The 26,823-nt window shown below is 36.2% G+C and overlaps 1 protein-coding gene across 1 annotated transcript in view; it reads right to left on the bottom strand.

Annotated features, from left to right (window-relative positions):
- The window catches only part of srms (src-related kinase lacking C-terminal regulatory tyrosine and N-terminal myristylation sites), a 50,613-nt gene extending 24,053 nt beyond the window's left edge, over positions 1-26,560 (bottom strand). The window contains 4 exon segments of the mRNA XM_042491013.1: positions 15,055-15,221; positions 18,612-18,733; positions 25,654-25,904; positions 25,907-26,560. Coding sequence (XP_042346947.1) covers positions 15,055-15,221; positions 18,612-18,733; positions 25,654-25,904; positions 25,907-26,035 — 669 coding nt within the window. The 5' untranslated portion in view covers positions 26,036-26,560.
- Between the last annotated feature and the right edge of the window lie 263 nt (positions 26,561-26,823).

The raw sequence follows: 26,823 nt of genomic DNA, 5'->3' as shown, positions 1-26,823 counted from the left end.
ACAAAGTGGAAATAAAGTCCAAGAAAGGCCAAAAACCTCATAATTTAGCATGTCGAAAAAAATGGCGAGAAAGGCAATAGTATAGTATGTCGAAAAAAGTCAAAATTTGACCCCTCCTAAAAATGGCTAAAAACGACTTAGAATACCTTATAGAGACGTGTTATAGTATACAAAGTGGAAATAAAGTCCAAGAAAGGCCAAAAACCTCATAATTTAGCATGTCGAAAAAAATGGCGAGAAAGGCAATAGTATAGTATGTCGAAAAAAGTCAAAATTTGACCCCTCCTAAAAATGGCTAAAAACGACTTAGAATACCTTATAGAGACGTGTTATAGTATACAAAGTGGAAATAAAGTCCAAGAAAGGCCAAAAACCTCATAATTTAGCATGTCGAAAAAAATGGCGAGAAAGGCAATAGTATAGTATGTCGAAAAAAGTCAAAATTTGACCCCTCCTAAAAATGGCTAAAAACGACTTAGAATACCTTATAGAGACGTGTTATAGTATACAAAGTGGAAATAAAGTCCAAGAAAGGCCAAAAACCTCATAATTTAGCATGTCGAAAAAAATGGCGAGAAAGGCAATAGTATAGTATGTCGAAAAAAGTCAAAATTTGACCCCTCCTAAAAATGGCTAAAAACGACTTAGAATACCTTATAGAGACGTGTTATAGTATACAAAGTGGAAATAAAGTCCAAGAAAGGCCAAAAACCTCATAATTTAGCATGTCGAAAAAAATGGCGAGAAAGGCAATAGTATAGTATGTCGAAAAAAGTCAAAATTTGACCCCTCCTAAAAATGGCTAAAAACGACTTAGAATACCTTATAGAGACGTGTTATAGTATACAAAGTGGAAATAAAGTCCAAGAAAGGCCAAAAACCTCATAATTTAGCATGTCGAAAAAAATGGCGAGAAAGGCAATAGTATAGTATGTCGAAAAAAGTCAAAATTTGACCCCTCCTAAAAATGGCTAAAAACGACTTAGAATACCTTATAGAGACGTGTTATAGTATACAAAGTGGAAATAAAGTCCAAGAAAGGCCAAAAACCTCATAATTTAGCATGTCGAAAAAAATGGCGAGAAAGGCAATAGTATAGTATGTCGAAAAAAGTCAAAATTTGACCCCTCCTAAAAATGGCTAAAAACGACTTAGAATACCTTATAGAGACGTGTTATAGTATACAAAGTGGAAATAAAGTCCAAGAAAGGCCAAAAACCTCATAATTTAGCATGTCGAAAAAAATGGCGAGAAAGGCAATAGTATAGTATGTCGAAAAAAGTCAAAATTTGACCCCTCCTAAAAATGGCTAAAAACGACTTAGAATACCTTATAGAGACGTGTTATAGTATACAAAGTGGAAATAAAGTCCAAGAAAGGCCAAAAACCTCATAATTTAGCATGTCGAAAAAAATGGCGAGAAAGGCAATAGTATAGTATGTCGAAAAAAGTCAAAATTTGACCCCTCCTAAAAATGGCTAAAAACGACTTAGAATACCTTATAGAGACGTGTTATAGTATACAAAGTGGAAATAAAGTCCAAGAAAGGCCAAAAACCTCATAATTTAGCATGTCGAAAAAAATGGCGAGAAAGGCAATAGTATAGTATGTCGAAAAAAGTCAAAATTTGACCCCTCCTAAAAATGGCTAAAAACGACTTAGAATACCTTATAGAGACGTGTTATAGTATACAAAGTGGAAATAAAGTCCAAGAAAGGCCAAAAACCTCATAATTTAGCATGTCGAAAAAAATGGCGAGAAAGGCAATAGTATAGTATGTCGAAAAAAGTCAAAATTTGACCCCTCCTAAAAATGGCTAAAAACGACTTAGAATACCTTATAGAGACGTGTTATAGTATACAAAGTGGAAATAAAGTCCAAGAAAGGCCAAAAACCTCATAATTTAGCATGTCGAAAAAAATGGCGAGAAAGGCAATAGTATAGTATGTCGAAAAAAGTCAAAATTTGACCCCTCCTAAAAATGGCTAAAAACGACTTAGAATACCTTATAGAGACGTGTTATAGTATACAAAGTGGAAATAAAGTCCAAGAAAGGCCAAAAACCTCATAATTTAGCATGTCGAAAAAAATGGCGAGAAAGGCAATAGTATAGTATGTCGAAAAAAGTCAAAATTTGACCCCTCCTAAAAATGGCTAAAAACGACTTAGAATACCTTATAGAGACGTGTTATAGTATACAAAGTGGAAATAAAGTCCAAGAAAGGCCAAAAACCTCATAATTTAGCATGTCGAAAAAAATGGCGAGAAAGGCAATAGTATAGTATGTCGAAAAAAGTCAAAATTTGACCCCTCCTAAAAATGGCTAAAAACGACTTAGAATACCTTATAGAGACGTGTTATAGTATACAAAGTGGAAATAAAGTCCAAGAAAGGCCAAAAACCTCATAATTTAGCATGTCGAAAAAAATGGCGAGAAAGGCAATAGTATAGTATGTCGAAAAAAGTCAAAATTTGACCCCTCCTAAAAATGGCTAAAAACGACTTAGAATACCTTATAGAGACGTGTTATAGTATACAAAGTGGAAATAAAGTCCAAGAAAGGCCAAAAACCTCATAATTTAGCATGTCGAAAAAAATGGCGAGAAAGGCAATAGTATAGTATGTCGAAAAAAGTCAAAATTTGACCCCTCCTAAAAATGGCTAAAAACGACTTAGAATACCTTATAGAGACGTGTTATAGTATACAAAGTGGAAATAAAGTCCAAGAAAGGCCAAAAACCTCATAATTTAGCATGTCGAAAAAAATGGCGAGAAAGGCAATAGTATAGTATGTCGAAAAAAGTCAAAATTTGACCCCTCCTAAAAATGGCTAAAAACGACTTAGAATACCTTATAGAGACGTGTTATAGTATACAAAGTGGAAATAAAGTCCAAGAAAGGCCAAAAACCTCATAATTTAGCATGTCGAAAAAAATGGCGAGAAAGGCAATAGTATAGTATGTCGAAAAAAGTCAAAATTTGACCCCTCCTAAAAATGGCTAAAAACGACTTAGAATACCTTATAGAGACGTGTTATAGTATACAAAGTGGAAATAAAGTCCAAGAAAGGCCAAAAACCTCATAATTTAGCATGTCGAAAAAAATGGCGAGAAAGGCAATAGTATAGTATGTCGAAAAAAGTCAAAATTTGACCCCTCCTAAAAATGGCTAAAAACGACTTAGAATACCTTATAGAGACGTGTTATAGTATACAAAGTGGAAATAAAGTCCAAGAAAGGCCAAAAACCTCATAATTTAGCATGTCGAAAAAAATGGCGAGAAAGGCAATAGTATAGTATGTCGAAAAAAGTCAAAATTTGACCCCTCCTAAAAATGGCTAAAAACGACTTAGAATACCTTATAGAGACGTGTTATAGTATACAAAGTGGAAATAAAGTCCAAGAAAGGCCAAAAACCTCATAATTTAGCATGTCGAAAAAAATGGCGAGAAAGGCAATAGTATAGTATGTCGAAAAAAGTCAAAATTTGACCCCTCCTAAAAATGGCTAAAAACGACTTAGAATACCTTATAGAGACGTGTTATAGTATACAAAGTGGAAATAAAGTCCAAGAAAGGCCAAAAACCTCATAATTTAGCATGTCGAAAAAAATGGCGAGAAAGGCAATAGTATAGTATGTCGAAAAAAGTCAAAATTTGACCCCTCCTAAAAATGGCTAAAAACGACTTAGAATACCTTATAGAGACGTGTTATAGTATACAAAGTGGAAATAAAGTCCAAGAAAGGCCAAAAACCTCATAATTTAGCATGTCGAAAAAAATGGCGAGAAAGGCAATAGTATAGTATGTCGAAAAAAGTCAAAATTTGACCCCTCCTAAAAATGGCTAAAAACGACTTAGAATACCTTATAGAGACGTGTTATAGTATACAAAGTGGAAATAAAGTCCAAGAAAGGCCAAAAACCTCATAATTTAGCATGTCGAAAAAAATGGCGAGAAAGGCAATAGTATAGTATGTCGAAAAAAGTCAAAATTTGACCCCTCCTAAAAATGGCTAAAAACGACTTAGAATACCTTATAGAGACGTGTTATAGTATACAAAGTGGAAATAAAGTCCAAGAAAGGCCAAAAACCTCATAATTTAGCATGTCGAAAAAAATGGCGAGAAAGGCAATAGTATAGTATGTCGAAAAAAGTCAAAATTTGACCCCTCCTAAAAATGGCTAAAAACGACTTAGAATACCTTATAGAGACGTGTTATAGTATACAAAGTGGAAATAAAGTCCAAGAAAGGCCAAAAACCTCATAATTTAGCATGTCGAAAAAAATGGCGAGAAAGGCAATAGTATAGTATGTCGAAAAAAGTCAAAATTTGACCCCTCCTAAAAATGGCTAAAAACGACTTAGAATACCTTATAGAGACGTGTTATAGTATACAAAGTGGAAATAAAGTCCAAGAAAGGCCAAAAACCTCATAATTTAGCATGTCGAAAAAAATGGCGAGAAAGGCAATAGTATAGTATGTCGAAAAAAGTCAAAATTTGACCCCTCCTAAAAATGGCTAAAAACGACTTAGAATACCTTATAGAGACGTGTTATAGTATACAAAGTGGAAATAAAGTCCAAGAAAGGCCAAAAACCTCATAATTTAGCATGTCGAAAAAAATGGCGAGAAAGGCAATAGTATAGTATGTCGAAAAAAGTCAAAATTTGACCCCTCCTAAAAATGGCTAAAAACGACTTAGAATACCTTATAGAGACGTGTTATAGTATACAAAGTGGAAATAAAGTCCAAGAAAGGCCAAAAACCTCATAATTTAGCATGTCGAAAAAAATGGCGAGAAAGGCAATAGTATAGTATGTCGAAAAAAGTCAAAATTTGACCCCTCCTAAAAATGGCTAAAAACGACTTAGAATACCTTATAGAGACGTGTTATAGTATACAAAGTGGAAATAAAGTCCAAGAAAGGCCAAAAACCTCATAATTTAGCATGTCGAAAAAAATGGCGAGAAAGGCAATAGTATAGTATGTCGAAAAAAGTCAAAATTTGACCCCTCCTAAAAATGGCTAAAAACGACTTAGAATACCTTATAGAGACGTGTTATAGTATACAAAGTGGAAATAAAGTCCAAGAAAGGCCAAAAACCTCATAATTTAGCATGTCGAAAAAAATGGCGAGAAAGGCAATAGTATAGTATGTCGAAAAAAGTCAAAATTTGACCCCTCCTAAAAATGGCTAAAAACGACTTAGAATACCTTATAGAGACGTGTTATAGTATACAAAGTGGAAATAAAGTCCAAGAAAGGCCAAAAACCTCATAATTTAGCATGTCGAAAAAAATGGCGAGAAAGGCAATAGTATAGTATGTCGAAAAAAGTCAAAATTTGACCCCTCCTAAAAATGGCTAAAAACGACTTAGAATACCTTATAGAGACGTGTTATAGTATACAAAGTGGAAATAAAGTCCAAGAAAGGCCAAAAACCTCATAATTTAGCATGTCGAAAAAAATGGCGAGAAAGGCAATAGTATAGTATGTCGAAAAAAGTCAAAATTTGACCCCTCCTAAAAATGGCTAAAAACGACTTAGAATACCTTATAGAGACGTGTTATAGTATACAAAGTGGAAATAAAGTCCAAGAAAGGCCAAAAACCTCATAATTTAGCATGTCGAAAAAAATGGCGAGAAAGGCAATAGTATAGTATGTCGAAAAAAGTCAAAATTTGACCCCTCCTAAAAATGGCTAAAAACGACTTAGAATACCTTATAGAGACGTGTTATAGTATACAAAGTGGAAATAAAGTCCAAGAAAGGCCAAAAACCTCATAATTTAGCATGTCGAAAAAAATGGCGAGAAAGGCAATAGTATAGTATGTCGAAAAAAGTCAAAATTTGACCCCTCCTAAAAATGGCTAAAAACGACTTAGAATACCTTATAGAGACGTGTTATAGTATACAAAGTGGAAATAAAGTCCAAGAAAGGCCAAAAACCTCATAATTTAGCATGTCGAAAAAAATGGCGAGAAAGGCAATAGTATAGTATGTCGAAAAAAGTCAAAATTTGACCCCTCCTAAAAATGGCTAAAAACGACTTAGAATACCTTATAGAGACGTGTTATAGTATACAAAGTGGAAATAAAGTCCAAGAAAGGCCAAAAACCTCATAATTTAGCATGTCGAAAAAAATGGCGAGAAAGGCAATAGTATAGTATGTCGAAAAAAGTCAAAATTTGACCCCTCCTAAAAATGGCTAAAAACGACTTAGAATACCTTATAGAGACGTGTTATAGTATACAAAGTGGAAATAAAGTCCAAGAAAGGCCAAAAACCTCATAATTTAGCATGTCGAAAAAAATGGCGAGAAAGGCAATAGTATAGTATGTCGAAAAAAGTCAAAATTTGACCCCTCCTAAAAATGGCTAAAAACGACTTAGAATACCTTATAGAGACGTGTTATAGTATACAAAGTGGAAATAAAGTCCAAGAAAGGCCAAAAACCTCATAATTTAGCATGTCGAAAAAAATGGCGAGAAAGGCAATAGTATAGTATGTCGAAAAAAGTCAAAATTTGACCCCTCCTAAAAATGGCTAAAAACGACTTAGAATACCTTATAGAGACGTGTTATAGTATACAAAGTGGAAATAAAGTCCAAGAAAGGCCAAAAACCTCATAATTTAGCATGTCGAAAAAAATGGCGAGAAAGGCAATAGTATAGTATGTCGAAAAAAGTCAAAATTTGACCCCTCCTAAAAATGGCTAAAAACGACTTAGAATACCTTATAGAGACGTGTTATAGTATACAAAGTGGAAATAAAGTCCAAGAAAGGCCAAAAACCTCATAATTTAGCATGTCGAAAAAAATGGCGAGAAAGGCAATAGTATAGTATGTCGAAAAAAGTCAAAATTTGACCCCTCCTAAAAATGGCTAAAAACGACTTAGAATACCTTATAGAGACGTGTTATAGTATACAAAGTGGAAATAAAGTCCAAGAAAGGCCAAAAACCTCATAATTTAGCATGTCGAAAAAAATGGCGAGAAAGGCAATAGTATAGTATGTCGAAAAAAGTCAAAATTTGACCCCTCCTAAAAATGGCTAAAAACGACTTAGAATACCTTATAGAGACGTGTTATAGTATACAAAGTGGAAATAAAGTCCAAGAAAGGCCAAAAACCTCATAATTTAGCATGTCGAAAAAAATGGCGAGAAAGGCAATAGTATAGTATGTCGAAAAAAGTCAAAATTTGACCCCTCCTAAAAATGGCTAAAAACGACTTAGAATACCTTATAGAGACGTGTTATAGTATACAAAGTGGAAATAAAGTCCAAGAAAGGCCAAAAACCTCATAATTTAGCATGTCGAAAAAAATGGCGAGAAAGGCAATAGTATAGTATGTCGAAAAAAGTCAAAATTTGACCCCTCCTAAAAATGGCTAAAAACGACTTAGAATACCTTATAGAGACGTGTTATAGTATACAAAGTGGAAATAAAGTCCAAGAAAGGCCAAAAACCTCATAATTTAGCATGTCGAAAAAAATGGCGAGAAAGGCAATAGTATAGTATGTCGAAAAAAGTCAAAATTTGACCCCTCCTAAAAATGGCTAAAAACGACTTAGAATACCTTATAGAGACGTGTTATAGTATACAAAGTGGAAATAAAGTCCAAGAAAGGCCAAAAACCTCATAATTTAGCATGTCGAAAAAAATGGCGAGAAAGGCAATAGTATAGTATGTCGAAAAAAGTCAAAATTTGACCCCTCCTAAAAATGGCTAAAAACGACTTAGAATACCTTATAGAGACGTGTTATAGTATACAAAGTGGAAATAAAGTCCAAGAAAGGCCAAAAACCTCATAATTTAGCATGTCGAAAAAAATGGCGAGAAAGGCAATAGTATAGTATGTCGAAAAAAGTCAAAATTTGACCCCTCCTAAAAATGGCTAAAAACGACTTAGAATACCTTATAGAGACGTGTTATAGTATACAAAGTGGAAATAAAGTCCAAGAAAGGCCAAAAACCTCATAATTTAGCATGTCGAAAAAAATGGCGAGAAAGGCAATAGTATAGTATGTCGAAAAAAGTCAAAATTTGACCCCTCCTAAAAATGGCTAAAAACGACTTAGAATACCTTATAGAGACGTGTTATAGTATACAAAGTGGAAATAAAGTCCAAGAAAGGCCAAAAACCTCATAATTTAGCATGTCGAAAAAAATGGCGAGAAAGGCAATAGTATAGTATGTCGAAAAAAGTCAAAATTTGACCCCTCCTAAAAATGGCTAAAAACGACTTAGAATACCTTATAGAGACGTGTTATAGTATACAAAGTGGAAATAAAGTCCAAGAAAGGCCAAAAACCTCATAATTTAGCATGTCGAAAAAAATGGCGAGAAAGGCAATAGTATAGTATGTCGAAAAAAGTCAAAATTTGACCCCTCCTAAAAATGGCTAAAAACGACTTAGAATACCTTATAGAGACGTGTTATAGTATACAAAGTGGAAATAAAGTCCAAGAAAGGCCAAAAACCTCATAATTTAGCATGTCGAAAAAAATGGCGAGAAAGGCAATAGTATAGTATGTCGAAAAAAGTCAAAATTTGACCCCTCCTAAAAATGGCTAAAAACGACTTAGAATACCTTATAGAGACGTGTTATAGTATACAAAGTGGAAATAAAGTCCAAGAAAGGCCAAAAACCTCATAATTTAGCATGTCGAAAAAAATGGCGAGAAAGGCAATAGTATAGTATGTCGAAAAAAGTCAAAATTTGACCCCTCCTAAAAATGGCTAAAAACGACTTAGAATACCTTATAGAGACGTGTTATAGTATACAAAGTGGAAATAAAGTCCAAGAAAGGCCAAAAACCTCATAATTTAGCATGTCGAAAAAAATGGCGAGAAAGGCAATAGTATAGTATGTCGAAAAAAGTCAAAATTTGACCCCTCCTAAAAATGGCTAAAAACGACTTAGAATACCTTATAGAGACGTGTTATAGTATACAAAGTGGAAATAAAGTCCAAGAAAGGCCAAAAACCTCATAATTTAGCATGTCGAAAAAAATGGCGAGAAAGGCAATAGTATAGTATGTCGAAAAAAGTCAAAATTTGACCCCTCCTAAAAATGGCTAAAAACGACTTAGAATACCTTATAGAGACGTGTTATAGTATACAAAGTGGAAATAAAGTCCAAGAAAGGCCAAAAACCTCATAATTTAGCATGTCGAAAAAAATGGCGAGAAAGGCAATAGTATAGTATGTCGAAAAAAGTCAAAATTTGACCCCTCCTAAAAATGGCTAAAAACGACTTAGAATACCTTATAGAGACGTGTTATAGTATACAAAGTGGAAATAAAGTCCAAGAAAGGCCAAAAACCTCATAATTTAGCATGTCGAAAAAAATGGCGAGAAAGGCAATAGTATAGTATGTCGAAAAAAGTCAAAATTTGACCCCTCCTAAAAATGGCTAAAAACGACTTAGAATACCTTATAGAGACGTGTTATAGTATACAAAGTGGAAATAAAGTCCAAGAAAGGCCAAAAACCTCATAATTTAGCATGTCGAAAAAAATGGCGAGAAAGGCAATAGTATAGTATGTCGAAAAAAGTCAAAATTTGACCCCTCCTAAAAATGGCTAAAAACGACTTAGAATACCTTATAGAGACGTGTTATAGTATACAAAGTGGAAATAAAGTCCAAGAAAGGCCAAAAACCTCATAATTTAGCATGTCGAAAAAAATGGCGAGAAAGGCAATAGTATAGTATGTCGAAAAAAGTCAAAATTTGACCCCTCCTAAAAATGGCTAAAAACGACTTAGAATACCTTATAGAGACGTGTTATAGTATACAAAGTGGAAATAAAGTCCAAGAAAGGCCAAAAACCTCATAATTTAGCATGTCGAAAAAAATGGCGAGAAAGGCAATAGTATAGTATGTCGAAAAAAGTCAAAATTTGACCCCTCCTAAAAATGGCTGAAAACCACTTAGAATAGCTTATAGAGACGTGTTATAGTATACAAAGTGGAAATAAAGTCCAAGAAAGGCCAAAAACCTCATAATTTAGCATGTCGAAAAAAATGGCGAGAAAGGCAATAGTATAGTATGTCGAAAAAAGTCAAAATTTGACCCCTCCTAAAAATGGCTGAAAACCACTTAGAATAGCTTATAGAGACGTGTTATAGTATACAAAGTGGAAATAAAGTCCAAGAAAGGCCAAAAACCTCATAATTTAGCATGTCGAAAAAAATGGCGAGAAAGGCAATAGTATAGTATGTCGAAAAAAGTCAAAATTTGACCCCTCCTAAAAATGGCTGAAAACCACTTAGAATAGCTTATAGAGACGTGTTATAGTATACAAAGTGGAAATAAAGTCCAAGAAAGGCCAAAAACCTCATAATTTAGCATGTCGAAAAAAATGGCGAGAAAGGCAATAGTATAGTATGTCGAAAAAAGTCAAAATTTGACCCCTCCTAAAAATGGCTGAAAACCACTTAGAATAGCTTATAGAGACGTGTTATAGTATACAAAGTGGAAATAAAGTCCAAGAAAGGCCAAAAACCTCATAATTTAGCATGTCGAAAAAAATGGCGAGAAAGGCAATAGTATAGTATGTCGAAAAAAGTCAAAATTTGACCCCTCCTAAAAATGGCTGAAAACCACTTAGAATAGCTTATAGAGACGTGTTATAGTATACAAAGTGGAAATAAAGTCCAAGAAAGGCCAAAAACCTCATAATTTAGCATGTCGAAAAAAATGGCGAGAAAGGCAATAGTATAGTATGTCGAAAAAAGTCAAAATTTGACCCCTCCTAAAAATGGCTGAAAACCACTTAGAATAGCTTATAGAGACGTGTTATAGTATACAAAGTGGAAATAAAGTCCAAGAAAGGCCAAAAACCTCATAATTTAGCATGTCGAAAAAAATGGCGAGAAAGGCAATAGTATAGTATGTCGAAAAAAGTCAAAATTTGACCCCTCCTAAAAATGGCTGAAAACCACTTAGAATAGCTTATAGAGACGTGTTATAGTATACAAAGTGGAAATAAAGTCCAAGAAAGGCCAAAAACCTCATAATTTAGCATGTCGAAAAAAATGGCGAGAAAGGCAATAGTATAGTATGTCGAAAAAAGTCAAAATTTGACCCCTCCTAAAAATGGCTGAAAACCACTTAGAATAGCTTATAGAGACGTGTTATAGTATACAAAGTGGAAATAAAGTCCAAGAAAGGCCAAAAACCTCATAATTTAGCATGTCGAAAAAAATGGCGAGAAAGGCAATAGTATAGTATGTCGAAAAAAGTCAAAATTTGACCCCTCCTAAAAATGGCTGAAAACCACTTAGAATAGCTTATAGAGACGTGTTATAGTATACAAAGTGGAAATAAAGTCCAAGAAAGGCCAAAAACCTCATAATTTAGCATGTCGAAAAAAATGGCGAGAAAGGCAATAGTATAGTATGTCGAAAAAAGTCAAAATTTGACCCCTCCTAAAAATGGCTAAAAACGACTTAGAATACCTTATAGAGACGTGTTATAGTATACAAAGTGGAAATAAAGTCCAAGAAAGGCCAAAAACCTCATAATTTAGCATGTCGAAAAAAATGGCGAGAAAGGCAATAGTATAGTATGTCGAAAAAAGTCAAAATTTGACCCCTCCTAAAAATGGCTGAAAACCACTTAGAATAGCTTATAGAGACGTGTTATAGTATACAAAGTGGAAATAAAGTCCAAGAAAGGCCAAAAACCTCATAATTTAGCATGTCGAAAAAAATGGCGAGAAAGGCAATAGTATAGTATGTCGAAAAAAGTCAAAATTTGACCCCTCCTAAAAATGGCTGAAAACCACTTAGAATAGCTTATAGAGACGTGTTATAGTATACAAAGTGGAAATAAAGTCCAAGAAAGGCCAAAAACCTCATAATTTAGCATGTCGAAAAAAATGGCGAGAAAGGCAATAGTATAGTATGTCGAAAAAAGTCAAAATTTGACCCCTCCTAAAAATGGCTGAAAACCACTTAGAATAGCTTATAGAGACGTGTTATAGTATACAAAGTGGAAATAAAGTCCAAGAAAGGCCAAAAACCTCATAATTTAGCATGTCGAAAAAAATGGCGAGAAAGGCAATAGTATAGTATGTCGAAAAAAGTCAAAATTTGACCCCTCCTAAAAATGGCTAAAAACGACTTAGAATACCTTATAGAGACGTGTTATAGTATACAAAGTGGAAATAAAGTCCAAGAAAGGCCAAAAACCTCATAATTTAGCATGTCGAAAAAAATGGCGAGAAAGGCAATAGTATAGTATGTCGAAAAAAGTCAAAATTTGACCCCTCCTAAAAATGGCTGAAAACCACTTAGAATACCTTATAGACACGTGTTATAGTATACAAAGTGGAAATAAAGTCCAAGAAAGGCCAAAAACCTCATAATTTAGCATGTCGAAAAAAATGGCGAGAAAGGCAATAGTATAGTATGTCGAAAAAAGTCAAAATTTGACCCCTCCTAAAAATGGCTGAAAACCACTTAGAATAGCTTATAGAGACGTGTTATAGTATACAAAGTGGAAATAAAGTCCAAGAAAGGCCAAAAACCTCATAATTTAGCATGTCGAAAAAAATGGCGAGAAAGGCAATAGTATAGTATGTCGAAAAAAGTCAAAATTTGACCCCTCCTAAAAATGGCTGAAAACCACTTAGAATAGCTTATAGAGACGTGTTATAGTATACAAAGTGGAAATAAAGTCCAAGAAAGGCCAAAAACCTCATAATTTAGCATGTCGAAAAAAATGGCGAGAAAGGCAATAGTATAGTATGTCGAAAAAAGTCAAAATTTGACCCCTCCTAAAAATGGCTGAAAACCACTTAGAATAGCTTATAGAGACGTGTTATAGTATACAAAGTGGAAATAAAGTCCAAGAAAGGCCAAAAACCTCATAATTTAGCATGTCGAAAAAAATGGCGAGAAAGGCAATAGTATAGTATGTCGAAAAAAGTCAAAATTTGACCCCTCCTAAAAATGGCTGAAAACCACTTAGAATAGCTTATAGAGACGTGTTATAGTATACAAAGTGGAAATAAAGTCCAAGAAAGGCCAAAAACCTCATAATTTAGCATGTCGAAAAAAATGGCGAGAAAGGCAATAGTATAGTATGTCGAAAAAAGTCAAAATTTGACCCCTCCTAAAAATGGCTGAAAACGACTTAGAATACCTTATAGACACGTGTTATAGTATACAAAGTGGAAATAAAGTACAAGAAATACCAAAAACCTCATAATTTAGCATGTCGAAAAAAATGGCGAGAAAGGCAATAGTATAGTATGTCGAAAAAAGTCAAAATTTGACCCCTCCTAAAAATGGCTGAAAACGACTTAGAATACCTTATAGACACGTGTTATAGTATACAAAGTGGAAATAAAGTCCAAGAAAGGAAAAACACCTCATAATTTAGCATGTTGAAAAAAATGGCAAGAAAGGCAATAGTATAGTATGTCGAAAAAAGTCGAAATTTGACCCCTCCTAAAAATGGCTGAAAACCACTTAGAATACCTTATAGACACGTGTTATAATATACAAAGTGGAAATAAAGTCCAAGAAAGGAAAAAAAACCTCATAATTTAGCATGTGGAAAAAAATGGCGAGAAAGGCAATAGTATAGTATGTCGAAAAAAGTCAAAATTTGACCCCTCCTAAAATGGCTAAAAACGACTTGGAATAACTTATAGAGACGTGTTATATTATACAAAGTGGAAATAAAGTCCAAGAAAGGCCAAAAACCTCGTAATTTAGCATGTCGAAAAAAATGGCGAGAAAGGCAATAGTATAGTATGTGGAAAAAAGTCAAAATTTGACCCCTCCTAAAAATGGCTGAAAACCACTTAGAATACCTTATAGACACGTGTTATAGTATACAAAGTGGAAATAAAGTCCAAGAAAGGCCAAAAACCTCATAATTTAGCATGTCGAAAAAAATGGCGAGAAAGGCAATAGTATAGTATGTCGAAAAAAGTCAAAATTTGACCCCTCCTAAAAATGGCTGAAAACCACTTAGAATAGCTTATAGAGACGTGTTATAGTATACAAAGTGGAAATAAAGTCCAAGAAAGGCCAAAAACCTCATAATTTAGCATGTCCCAAAAAATGGCGAGAAAGGCAATAGTATAGTATGTCGAAAAAAGTCAAAATTTGACCCCTCCTAGAAATTGCTGAAAACGACTTAGAACGACTTATAGAAATGTGTTATAGTATACAAAGTGGGAATAAAGGTGAAAAAAGGCCAAAACCCCCATAATTTAGCATGTCGAAAAAAAATGTCGAGAAAGGCAATAGTATAGTATGTCGAAAAAAGTCAAAATTTGACCCCTCCTAAAAATGGCTGAAAACCACTTAGAATACCTTATAGAGACGTGTTATAGTATACAAAGTGGAAATAAAGTCCAAGAAAGGCCAAAAACCTCAGAATTTAGCATGTCCCAAAAAATGGCGAGAAAAGGCCAAAAACCTCAGAATTTAGCATGTCCCAAAAAATGGCGAGAAAAGCAATAGTCGAAAAAAGTCAAAATTTGACCCCTCCTAAAAATGGCTGAAAACCACTTAGAATAGCTTATAGACCCGTGTTATAGTATACAAAGTGGAAATAAAGTCCAAGAAAGGCCAAAAACCTCAGAATTTAGCATGTCCCAAAAAATGGCGAGAAAGGCAATAGTATAGTATGTCGAAAAAAGTCGAAATTTGACCCCTCTTTTTTATTAACAAGATACTAGACTATGCTGTTTTTTGTCATTTATGACAAAATACTATATGATTACTTATTTTGTCATTTTTGGCAACATATTGTGACATTTTTTCTTAATTTTTGATGACGTACTATATTATGATGTTTTCATCATATTATATAATGTACTATGATTTCATTTATTACACAGTGCACTGTGATACAGTAAACTATGATCATTAACTAAGTCGTATCATAGCTCATTATAGTACAGCATAACATGGTACAGCAGTGATAGTACAGTAGCTCACAGTATACTGTATTGTAGTTTAACATGTCACATAGTAGTCTGCAATTTAACTTTTTCGTGTGTGTATCTCTTCGAGTCCTACCTGCTGAGCGCAGGGCTCCTCCAGTGGCACTCCCAGGCTGCGAGGGTTCTTCTGGTAGTAGGAGATCAGCTCTCCCAGCGTAGCGAAGGAGATCTTATCTGAGACAAAGTAGGCCCCGATGGATGAGCGCTGGATCCTGAAGTGGTACACCTTCCCCTCACTCCGGGCTGTCAGAGAAAGAGATTGGCATCATCACGCTGAATAAGCAGACTCATTAATAGAGTCCTTCTATGTTCAAATTTGATCATTTCAACATTAAATCCGTAACATTTAATTTCAGTCTTTGTCATTATCCAAAAATGGATCTCGCGTTTGCATTGAAATTACAATGACTTGTGTAAGGAGGTGCACGTCTTAATTTAACATATTAACTCCTACATCAAGTACATGACAATGTTTTAGCTCCCTCAGATGTCCAGGATGGGTTGGGTGGGTTTCTTGCTGATGTTTTCTTTTCTTCATTATTACATTTGCTGTCTTTGCTTATTAGTGTGTTCACTTTAAAAGTAAAATAAACTACCAAAGTAAAATTAGACCAAAACGTAAATGTTGAAATTCAAATTTGCATCATTCTCTCATTAAAAACAGGACAGTCAAAATAAATAAAATAAACACCACCACATCCCCGCATTTTGAAAGAGAGCAACATACTCAGACACGCGTTAATGATATTAAATACCAGTCTTGGTGCAGCCTATGTGTTGCATTCAGAGTATTTATCTCTGCGTCATCAGGTCAGGTTTGTGGCGTGGTCGAGTTGGGCCTGTTTAGCTGTGACTAGTGGGCGTGCAAAAGTTATAAATTGTTCAAATTTCAAACACGGTGGCTTTTAAAAATGGCATAAAATCCCTGCAGGCTAATTGTTAATGAAAAGTTGTGCAGATAAACGGTATACCTTTGCATTCAGTTTCTTAATCTTGTCTTTTTGACGTTTTTGTCTTACATACATTAATTTGAAATGCATTATTGCAGAAAGATGTTGCATTGGCCTGATTTGTGAACCTTGGAGGTTGCCGCTTGAACTGGATAATGATACTTGGATTATTCTGCACAAGTTGTGTAAAAGTTTGTAAAGTGATGTTTTGACAGTTTTGCTCTTGTTAAACACAAACCCCTATGACTTCAAAATCATTAAAATTCATGAATTTAATGTAACACTGGGTGAGTAATTGATAAACAAATGGTAATTTGGGGTGTAAAGTATTCCTCTGAATATCACAGAAATGTGGCCAAATTTGGAAGTTAAAAAACAGGTGCAGACTGCAAAAATGCAAATGCACTAACATGCAGAAACACTGAACACAAACAGGGACAATGTCAGTGTGTTCCTCACAAAAAATATAAACTAAAAGCTCAAAGAACATGAAGATGAGCCTGTTTATATGAAAGACAGTTAATCAGAGGGGATTGTGTGTAATTGTGCCATGAAACAGAGTAATTAATGATGTGGTCTGTGCTGCCTTCACTCTCAGGCACGTATGCACGCAGAGTACTGATGATGCATATTTCAGGAGCACCAGCACAGTGAAAATTGAACATCTAGCTGCAGCATTTTCCCCCCTGGGACCTAAAGGACCTTGAAGTAGGGGGAGGGAGAGAGATGGAGGACGATCTAGAGGAAGGAAGTGGACAGCGGGATGGAGACGAAAAGATGCCGACGTAGAAGATAGTGAAACCAGAGGATGAAAAGAGAGAGAAGGGACAAAGTGACTTGCATAGTAGCAGAGAGAGAAATGAGCTGGAGGCGATGCAGAGAGCGAGAGAGAGCAATAACAGCAGCTTTAATGTCACAACTCTCACGGGGTCCATTAGTGAACTGGCTGTGGGCTCATTCATAAAAGTGTAGTTTGATGACGACAACGAGCTTCCAAATGTAGGTTACTACGACGGAAGAGGAAACTCTCCTGTGTACAAAACGCTCCAGCTAACACTTTAATAATTGAGTTCTTCTGTTTTCAAGCTCTACTTTAATTTCAGAAAGCAACAGAGAAATGCAGAACAGCCGATAGCTTATTCTGCAGCTGTGTTCAAGCCAAAACTTCCCAATTTACGAAATGAATAGTTCCACATTTTTTCAATACTCTTATATGCTTTTTTGTGAGTTTGAAGAGAAAATCAATCTCATCGATGTAACAAAGGAACTCCATATGCAAGAAAAAAATGTTGGCATTGTGCATTTCCCTAATGTCGTATTTTGTGTTCACAATTTCAATTAGCGCACTTCGAGGGTTAATGGAAATCCCCCCAGTGGCAGCAGTTTATTTATCTGCAGTTTCTCGTTAACATATGCATTCAAATCCTTACCTATGTGTGCAATACTCGACTACGACAGCAAGTTAGTTTACTGTGGGGTCACAATCTGTGACACAGATAACCAGCTACAAATCCAAAAATCAAACAGAGATGAATTATTTCTAATTATACCAAGTAGTACGAGTTTAAAACTGCAATCAGCTGTTTTTGCCATCGCCATCCTCCAACACTCGAGGGCTCGTTGTGTCACCTCCTGCCCTCCATAGCGGAGCAGAGAGAGAAGATCGAAGGCAGTGAGATTAAGGCTGACAGCGGCTGGAGACCTCGAGACAGAAGGGCGGTGGAGGCAGGAGGAGGTGATGGATGGAGGACAGGATGGATGGAGAGAAATAGAGAGGAGGTGAAGAGGAAATGCGGCAAGTGACATCCGGATCCACTGAAACATGATACGGTGACCGAGAGCTCAAAGCTGCGACTTAAGGAAACACATGCAAATCAGCCTCGAATCCGAATTGAATTTTGCCCTCAGGCGTTTATCCTTGTCCTGCCAACTGAACTGAGACAGTTGCACATAAAAAGATTTTTATCCTCTCTTCAGGGTAAACACCGTTCTGCACCTGCCTCACCATAAATTTTAAAATATTTCCATCTGTTTAGCCATTGAAAAAAATGATCTATGCCTCCAAAGTGAAAACACAGTTCTTTTTAACTGTTTGAAACCTTTTGAAACCTTTTACGAACATGGGAATAAGGCAATGAGCAGCTTAAGAAGAAATGACCCAAGATTTTAGCGAGAAATTTGTAAAAAGTACGAGAAAATTTCAGCAAATAACATATCATTGTTGTAGCAACTACAGGAAACAAACTAAAAGCCACTGAGAGGAAGAGACTGGGCCCGGTCTATTGTCTGACACACCAACAAATGATTTGCTGATCCAAAAAAGTCCAAATTCATCACAGAAATCTCAAGGAAAGTGTGGTTGACAAAAATTTGGCAACCCTCTTCCCCCTCTCTTTTATCCAACTGACACAGGTCAACAGCAGGTACTCATACAGATTATTAATGTCACCACTTATATCCAAAAGACCCAAACACCCCAATAACCGTAATCATGAAACTAATAAATAATAATATCCCAAAAACTAACAAAAAAGTGACAATACCAAAATATAAACCATCTCAGATCAATATCAATATTACAAAATTCTCCCCTTTCTGAATTAATTCATGGTTCCTACAGTGGTCAACAAAAAATCAAAATTGAGATGAAACTTGTCATCCCTAAATAGATGCAGCCACTTACCGGAGATTGTGTACTCGTCACTGTGGCTTTCACTGATGCGAACCAGGAAGGAGCCATCTTTGTTTTGGGGAGCCAGCAGCAGCTTCTCAGCTTTCACACGGTTTATGTTCCCGTAGTACCACCTGACACAGAGGACAGAGGACAGAGGACAGAGGAGACACACAGACAGACGGCACAGAGGAGGAAGACAATTGAGGGATGAGCAGACAATTTCAGACAAACACAATCATGATGAATGAAAACAGAGTAACAAGAGAGGAAGCAAATGAATGAATGAATGAATGAATGAGTGAGTGACGGACGTGAGAACAAAGAGAAGAAGAATGTGTTAACATGACATGCAGAAGCCCGCACACACAAAAGCCAATCATGTGTGTAGATAAACACACACACACACACACACACACACACACACACACACACACACACACACACACACACAGATCACATTCTGCACACTGCAGCCTGACAGAGTGAAAAAGTTTACAGAAACACAGTTTCTGGTTCGGTCAGTTAGATCAGCAGCAGCAACAAGTTCAACCAAAACCTGGAGTCCACCGTGGACTCGATACGAGCTTTTAACCAAAATACACAAAAGTACTCGTTTATAGTATTTGTATCTACTTGAGTATCTCCAATTCATGCTACTTCATACTTTAATTTAATGTCATTTAGGAGCTGGAAATACTGGAAATACTTTTAAATGTAAAGTAAAAATCCATCTTTTTAGTCTGTTTTTTATGTAGTGTCTTACTATCATAATTTTATTGTAAAATATAAATTTTTGCATATCTCCTGTGTTGTATGTATCTGATTTGTTTGAAAGGTGCTATGTAAACAAAATTTGAGTTATCAATTTTTAAATCTGACAGCTGTAGTCACTCAACAAATTTATATTTTACAAACAGAATTTTGAAAATATGATGCACAGTAAAATATGAAACTACCCAACAGTATATAAAATTTATTTATTTATCTATTGGTCAAGTAGTTTTAGCTAGTTATAAACAAAACTACATCAACTGTTTTGATAATTGAATAATTGTACAAGTCATTTTTCATGCAAAAACTGAACCCGCAAACATAATAAGAGCCCACAAAGGTAATTCAAATCTGCAGCTTTTAATGTAATAATCCAACAAATGTAATCAATTTTCCACAAACGTAAAAAATTTCCCAAAAACATAAAAGCAGTTGCCTACTACAAACATAATCCGAAATTACCTGTAAATGTCTAGAAAAGACATGTATATGTCGTATAGAAAAATCATCTATACTATGTCTATAAAAGACATGTATATGAAGTCCTATACTATATCCAGAAAGGATATTTATATGACGTCCTGGAGAGACTTCTATACTATGTCCACAGATGTTTTTTTTGGACATTTGCAGCATATTTTGTATTACATTTATAGTAGTTAACTGCTAATAAGTTTGTGGGGCTATGAAATTAAAAGCTGCAGATTTGTATTACGTTTGTGGGTGTTACAGCATTTCCTGATTTCAGTTTCTCAAATTTGCTGCTTTTCTGCATTTCAATGACAATAAACTGAACAATTTTGACATTTGGAAGAAGAAGACAGAAGGTAGATTTATTGGTCATTTTTTAAACCAAGTTTAAAAAATAAATTTGTTTTTGTCCTTGATCCCGCGACATCTTTGGAGTTTAAGGTTGACTTGATTAAAATCAGAAGCTACTATGAGGATTCCATCCAGTTCCTTCGGCATGTTGCTGCTGCAGCATCATTCAATTCCTGCAGTGCATTTTTGAATTGGAGTGTTGTGTCCTGTCGGCTCTGAACAAGGTCCGTCCATCCAGTTCAGCAGCTTGATCTGTGATGTTAGGGGTTAACCATGTCTCTGTGAAGATGTGCGCAGAGCAGTCTCTGATCTCCCGTTGCTGAGTGAGCCTCAATCACAACTCATCCACTTTATTCTCCTGAGACCGGACATTAGCCAGAAGAAGGCTTGGTAGAGGAGAAGCTTTCGGTCCAAGTCGGGTCAGCCTCGCCCTGATGCCGGCTCTCCTCCTCTGTCTTTGTCCAGCACTTTCGGTTTCATTTCTCCCCTCTGATCTGATTTGCCGCTTGGCACATGCCACTGGTGGGGATCCTCTCGTGGTCTGCTGCATTCAGTCCAAAACCCACACAACTTTTCCCGATGTTTATATAGCGTGTCTGAGTGTGTAAAATAATGGACGTAGTCATGGTGACTTTTTAAATTGTTTTGTAGACTCCAGTGTTGAAGCCTCGATTATTGTACAAGACGTGAAGGCTGAGAAATATCGCACCATATCACTGGGCAGCAACAGACAGTGAAATCTAACTGAACTTTACCTATTTATTTATCTATTTGACTATCTATCAATACATTTAATCTATTTTACCATTTTACTAGATATATCATTTTATTATTTTTACATATTTTTAACATATTTATCTCATATATATTTTGTGCTGTTATCCTTTAATTTGCCTTTTATCTACTGTTTATTTCGGTTTTGCCAGTAAAGCAGAGCTGTGTACATGACTCTGCAGCAGACAAGCTTTCTGTGTGATGTGGGTTGTTTTGTGTGTCTATGTGACACCAAGGACAGGCCGGAGAACAGGCAAACAGTAGACGGCAGCATTAAAACTTTCTCCCATATGTCTCTTCATAAGATGTTTTCATGCTGCTTCGGAGGAGACAGACGGTTGTTAGTGACGATGCGTCTTTGCATCTCTTTGGGTAAGGAGCTGTGGTGTTCTCATTAATGCCGATCGGAGCCAGAGGTGAGAGTCATTTGGTGTGTGGATGACGATCGTATGTATTGTCATTGCATTAAAAAGCCAGGTGTTAGCATTAGCATTAGTTTTTTGTGCAGTGGGAATGAGGCTTTCGGCTGTGGTGACGCCTAGCAAAAAGCACGTCATTTAGTGACCACACCCTAAATTATGAGAAACTTTGAGCCTTAATAACAATAGACAGATATATAAAAATCTATCCCCTGTACAGTTTACCTGAAGAAGGGAACTTAGCTTTAGGGACCAAAACTGATTTTTCACTCTGATTGGACCCAAGACATTTAAAGATGTCCCTAATTATGATCACTTTTTTCCTACATTACAAATCAAACAAATGAATTGATCAAGAAAATAATCATCAGATTAAACTATCACAAAAAAAATAATTATCAGTTGCAGCAAAAATATGAAATAATTCAATAATTTATTGGCTACAAGAATAAAGGGCTACTTTAACATTTATGCATAAGTAAGACTAATTTAATGCTAAACTGTATGACTGTATATTAGGGGTCGTCTGTATTGTTTTTTCAGGGCCGATACCGATTATTAGTTGTTCAGGAAACAAAATCCAATATTGGGAACCGATATGCATTTAGAATAAAAATATTTCTGCCAATATTTATAATATAACAAACTCCAACACGAAACTTTGTTTAAATGCCTTTAGCAAAAATTTAATAAAAACTAAAACAATCACCATAATATACAGCAAGTTTTATACAGTCAAGTGAAATTTTTAATAAAATAAATTAATTAATTAATTAAAAAAAAATCTTCCTAAAGATATTTTTCTGACATGTTTTTTTCACACTTTTTAATTGATTAATTTAATCAGCGATCATTAAGATACAGTGCCGATACAGATAATCTGCAATATAACAAATATTGGCCCCAATAATCGGCCGGGCCAATAAGCTGATAATTCCTTCATATATATCAATAGATATGACACAGTATTTACACTCACGGGGGGGATTTCTTATGCACTCAATAGTTTTACTTCCCTGATAATACTTTTACTCAAGTAAAACTGTAAATGCAGGTATTAAACTTGAACCAGAGTATTTCTTTACAGTACTTTTACTTATGTAAAGAATCTGAATTCTTCCTCCACTGATACACACTCATAAGTCCAAAGTTTAAATATAAAAGTGGACTTGTTGAACTCCTGAAGAGATGAGGTGTGAAGGAGTCACAGTGCTGCTGAGAGCTGCCTGTTTGCTCAGATACAGAAACTGACCTTTGTTTACTTTCACTTATCAGGGAGGGCGTGGCCGCTCAGCGTGACGCTCAAGTTTCACTCACAGTAACGACACGCTGCTGCTCAAGAAACAGCTCAGATCTCACAGACACTGGAAATACTGAACTGAAGTGAAACGTTTTAGATAAAAAAACGAAAACAGCCGATAAAACAACGAAGAACTCAACAAGTACCTGCTCCAGACGTTTCTGCGGGGATGTTTTAGGAAACATAATTTTACTGTAGAAATTTTTATTCAAAAAATAACAAACATTTGATGCCTTTTTTTCTGTTTTACATCACTGATTTTTTTTTATATTTTTGACTTTTGGACTTTTGTTCTGACAAAACATGCTATTTATTATGTTTTAATCTTTGTTTGTTTGTTTGCTTGCTTATTTGTTTATTTTAAATGTTTGAAGATAAATATTTATCTGTCTAATTGGGAGTTTTTCACCACATTGTCTGATAATGAAAACAACCATTTTTGTAGCCTTAAAAAATATAATAAATCAATCAATCAATCAATTAAAAAAATTTAAGTTACTAAGGATCCATTAGTGTAGGTCATATTAAACTTATTATTGAGCATCACATTAATATTTGTGTAATTTCATAGAGCTGCATCACAGCAGAAAAGACCTTGACCTTAAAGTGAGTACTTAAACCTTCTTTTAAACTGTTAAAATCTGTAACAAAAACACAGTGAGAGCCTCCGAGACCACGAAAATCATTCTTGAGTATATTTCCTTTAACCTTTTAACGCCAGACTTCAGAATTAATTATATATTTAATTATATTACAAGTTTTTAGCACTTTCTAAAGGTCATTTTCTAGTTTTTTGTTTTGTTTTGGTTTGGTTTTTTATTTATTTATTTATTTTTTTGCTTTTTTTTTGTAAATTTTTTGTCAAGTTCCTGGTCGGCCTCTTTCCATGTTTTTGAAATAAATCAAGCCAATTTGCTCAGGCATCAAAGGGTTAAAGTACAAAATCTTGAATCACTTTGAAAAGATGTGTTTCCATGTAAAATGAAATGTGTTATATAAATAAGGATGCGCTTGTTTATTGTTTCTTTATTTTGTGGGACACTAAATCTGCTCCTCCCATCAAGAAAAAAAATTTACTTTCACTTTTCTTTTAGAAAGAAGTCAGAATTTACGGTATCTGACAGTCATTAAAATAAAATGTATTATTCAGTTTTGGAGAAGTGTTGATTGCGGTTTGTGCTGCTGTTGCACTGTATTGCATTCTACAGACAGGAGTTTCTATTATTTAGTTTTCCTTTATTAATAAACAAGCAGAGAATAAAATATAAGAAAAAGCTCTCAGTGTATAGCTGTGCCTGTGAACTGAAGCGTTTCCCTTCGCAGGAGTTTTATAGTGATGTTTGAGATAATAAACAGCAGAAATAACTCAGCGTGAAGTGGGCGCTTTGACTTTTTTTAGGTTGATAAAAAAAGCACGTTTGTCTTAATTTTTAGGCTTTTGACCTCAAACTGTTTCTCTGATGTTGCTCACTGAAACAAAGGATGAAGCTTGTTATTATACAGTCTGTTTTTGTCTGCGGTTGCGTTTGAGGACGGCGGGACACGAGGAGTCGGTGGTGGATCAGCAGCACGGACGCAGACAGAGAAGTCGACCTTAGAGGCCGAGCCGAGCTGAAACATGATGATTCCCCGCAGGCTGGATGAATAATGGAGGACCTGCAGCTGCAGCCTCTCGACTACTTTTAGCTCCAGTCGGGTTCAATGGCAGCAGCGGAGGTTGTTTTATCTAAAAAAAAAATCTGGGTTCAGCTTTGCTTTGGATGCTGCGAGGATGCCAGTGGGCCCCGAATTGAGTTTCGATAATTAATTAAGAATTTAAGTCAGTTTTGGTTTTCTTTCTATTTTTTGGGTTTGGGACTCTTGGTCGGACAAAAACAAGCTATTTGAATGTGTCAGCTTGGTCTTTTGGAGATTGTCATAGGTATTTTTATTCATTTTGAGAGAAATGAATAAAAATGAATCCAGCGATATCTCCTATTGTCTGTTGGATTGTGGCTCTCAGAAGCGAATAGTTGCGTACCTCTGGAGTCGTTAACCTACTTACGAAGGAAAAAGATACATTTTTTCCATAAAATATGGCAAACTTTTATCAACTACTTAAAGAATCTCTCATCACATACGACTGAAAAATTCCCTGCATTTATTTTCACCAGGCTGGTGTTATAATAAAACATGCTTTTGTGTTCAATGCTGTCTTGTCTTTTTTGTTAAAATATTTGTTGACATCAGACGGCGAGGTTCGTGTGGCCTGTTTGGAGGTTTTGAAGCAGCTCATTATGATGTTTTGGTGTCAACACCAGAAACAGCCGAGAGGTCAAATCTCGGCCGGCTTGCCATTTCTCAGTTTAAAAAAAACAAGATTTATGTTCATTTACAGGTAAACCTTCTGTCCCTTTGTCCGGCTGACTGCATCCATCCATCCATCCATCCATCCATCCATCCATCATCACTTTCACTGGTTATTTTATCTTCAGGTATCAGGTTTTACACATTATCATGTTTTATTGGTCTATTTATCTTTTTTTTATTGTGTTGTAAGGTCATTTATCTATTTCAATACATACTTATCCTCTTTTAAAAGTCTACTTTTAGTATTATAATCATTGTGTTTAATATTATTTTTGTGTGTGCTCTGACTCACACCTATTTGCATCTTTAATCTACATCTTAATTATTACTTTATGAGCTTTTTATTCTGAGTTTTGACGGATTTAATTGCATTTTTATAGTTGGTTGATGATTTGTCAGGATTTCTGATGATTTTCACTTATTGTTAAACCTTGCGTCCCCTTAAATGTCCCCCTGTCCCTGTCTTTAGTTAACATTTTGGGGTTTTAGTAGATTGTTTTTGGCTCAGTGACTCTCAGCAGGTGAGACAGCAGATTAAACAGCATGAGATCAGCTGACACTTTTGGGAATAAAGAAAAAGGACAAACAGCAGAGGATGTTTTTTGGGGGGACTCACTTATGTTTGGCGAACTCGTCCTGCAGCAGAGCCACGTAGTTTGCAGGGATCAGTCCGGACTCCAGAGACCCGGTCAGCTTCTTGGCCAGCACGTACTCGCCCCGCTTCTCGATCACCGACAGCTTGTCCCCCTCCTTCACCGTCAGCTCGTCGTCGCTGCGGGCCTCGAAGTCGAAGAGCGCCGCGTAAAGCTGCACCGGCCGCTTCTTGGGCGACGGGACGCGGATGTCTCCGGACACGGTGCGGATCTCTCCGCCGCCTGCGCGCCAGGGTTGGCGATGACATGGTTGTTGTTGGGGACGTTTGGGTAGCGGAAGTCCGGCCAAATGCAGTCCCAGAGCCGGCTTAAACACGGCATACAGGAGCGACAGCAACTCTCCATCCCGGGACATGAAGGAGCGGCGGCGGGGTTATTCCAGGTTTGATCGTTACACCGATCAATAAGACGCGGATCGGGGTCTCTCAGTCCGCTGAGATCGTCCTCTCGCAGCCCGCAGTGAGCAGCCGTTCAGTCCTCCGGGTTCCCTCTCTTCCCCCGGCTCCAAACATAATGCAACGCCAGCAATAGTTGGGTAGATTAGCCGGAGGAACCGGTTTTTTCTGTTGAGATCATGGATCTGAGCTCCGCGGCTGCAGTGCGCACGGCGGCTGCGGGAATGCGGAAACGGGAATGGAGGACGTCCAAGTCGGGTCGGTTCCCTGCGAGGACTCGGTGGCTCGACCCAGGATGAACCGAGAATGCGAGCATAGCTCCGGAGAAAATGTTAATCCATCGTAATCTGGTGAAAAACGGGGAAACTGCAGCAGCGGGTTGATGCTCAGGTGTTAATCCGCGAGAAGGAAGCGGGCAGGTGAAGGTGAGGCGGTGCACGGCGCGTGAAAAAGTTTGGGTTTGGCGCTCCGCACGCGTCCTGCTGCTCATACACCTGCGTACTGAGGGGGAGAAAGGGACTACTGTGTGTGTGTGTGTGTGTGTGTGTGTGTGTGTGTGTGTGTGTGTGTGTGTGTGTTGTGTGTGTGTGTGTGTGTGTGTGTGTGTGTGTGTGTTTTGGCTCCCCGACAGTTTTCCTGAAGGTCGTTATGTTTGAGTAAACAATGTATGTTTGCGAAACAATAATCTCCATCAGCCTCCTGTAATTTATTCTGTTTTTTATTATTTATTCATGAAAA

This window comes from Plectropomus leopardus, chromosome 8 (assembly GCF_008729295.1).
Source record: "Plectropomus leopardus isolate mb chromosome 8, YSFRI_Pleo_2.0, whole genome shotgun sequence".
Classification (NCBI taxonomy): Eukaryota; Metazoa; Chordata; class Actinopteri; order Perciformes; family Serranidae; genus Plectropomus; species Plectropomus leopardus.
Note: the sequence above shows the minus strand (reverse complement) of the source record. Positions and strands in the feature narration are given on the sequence as shown.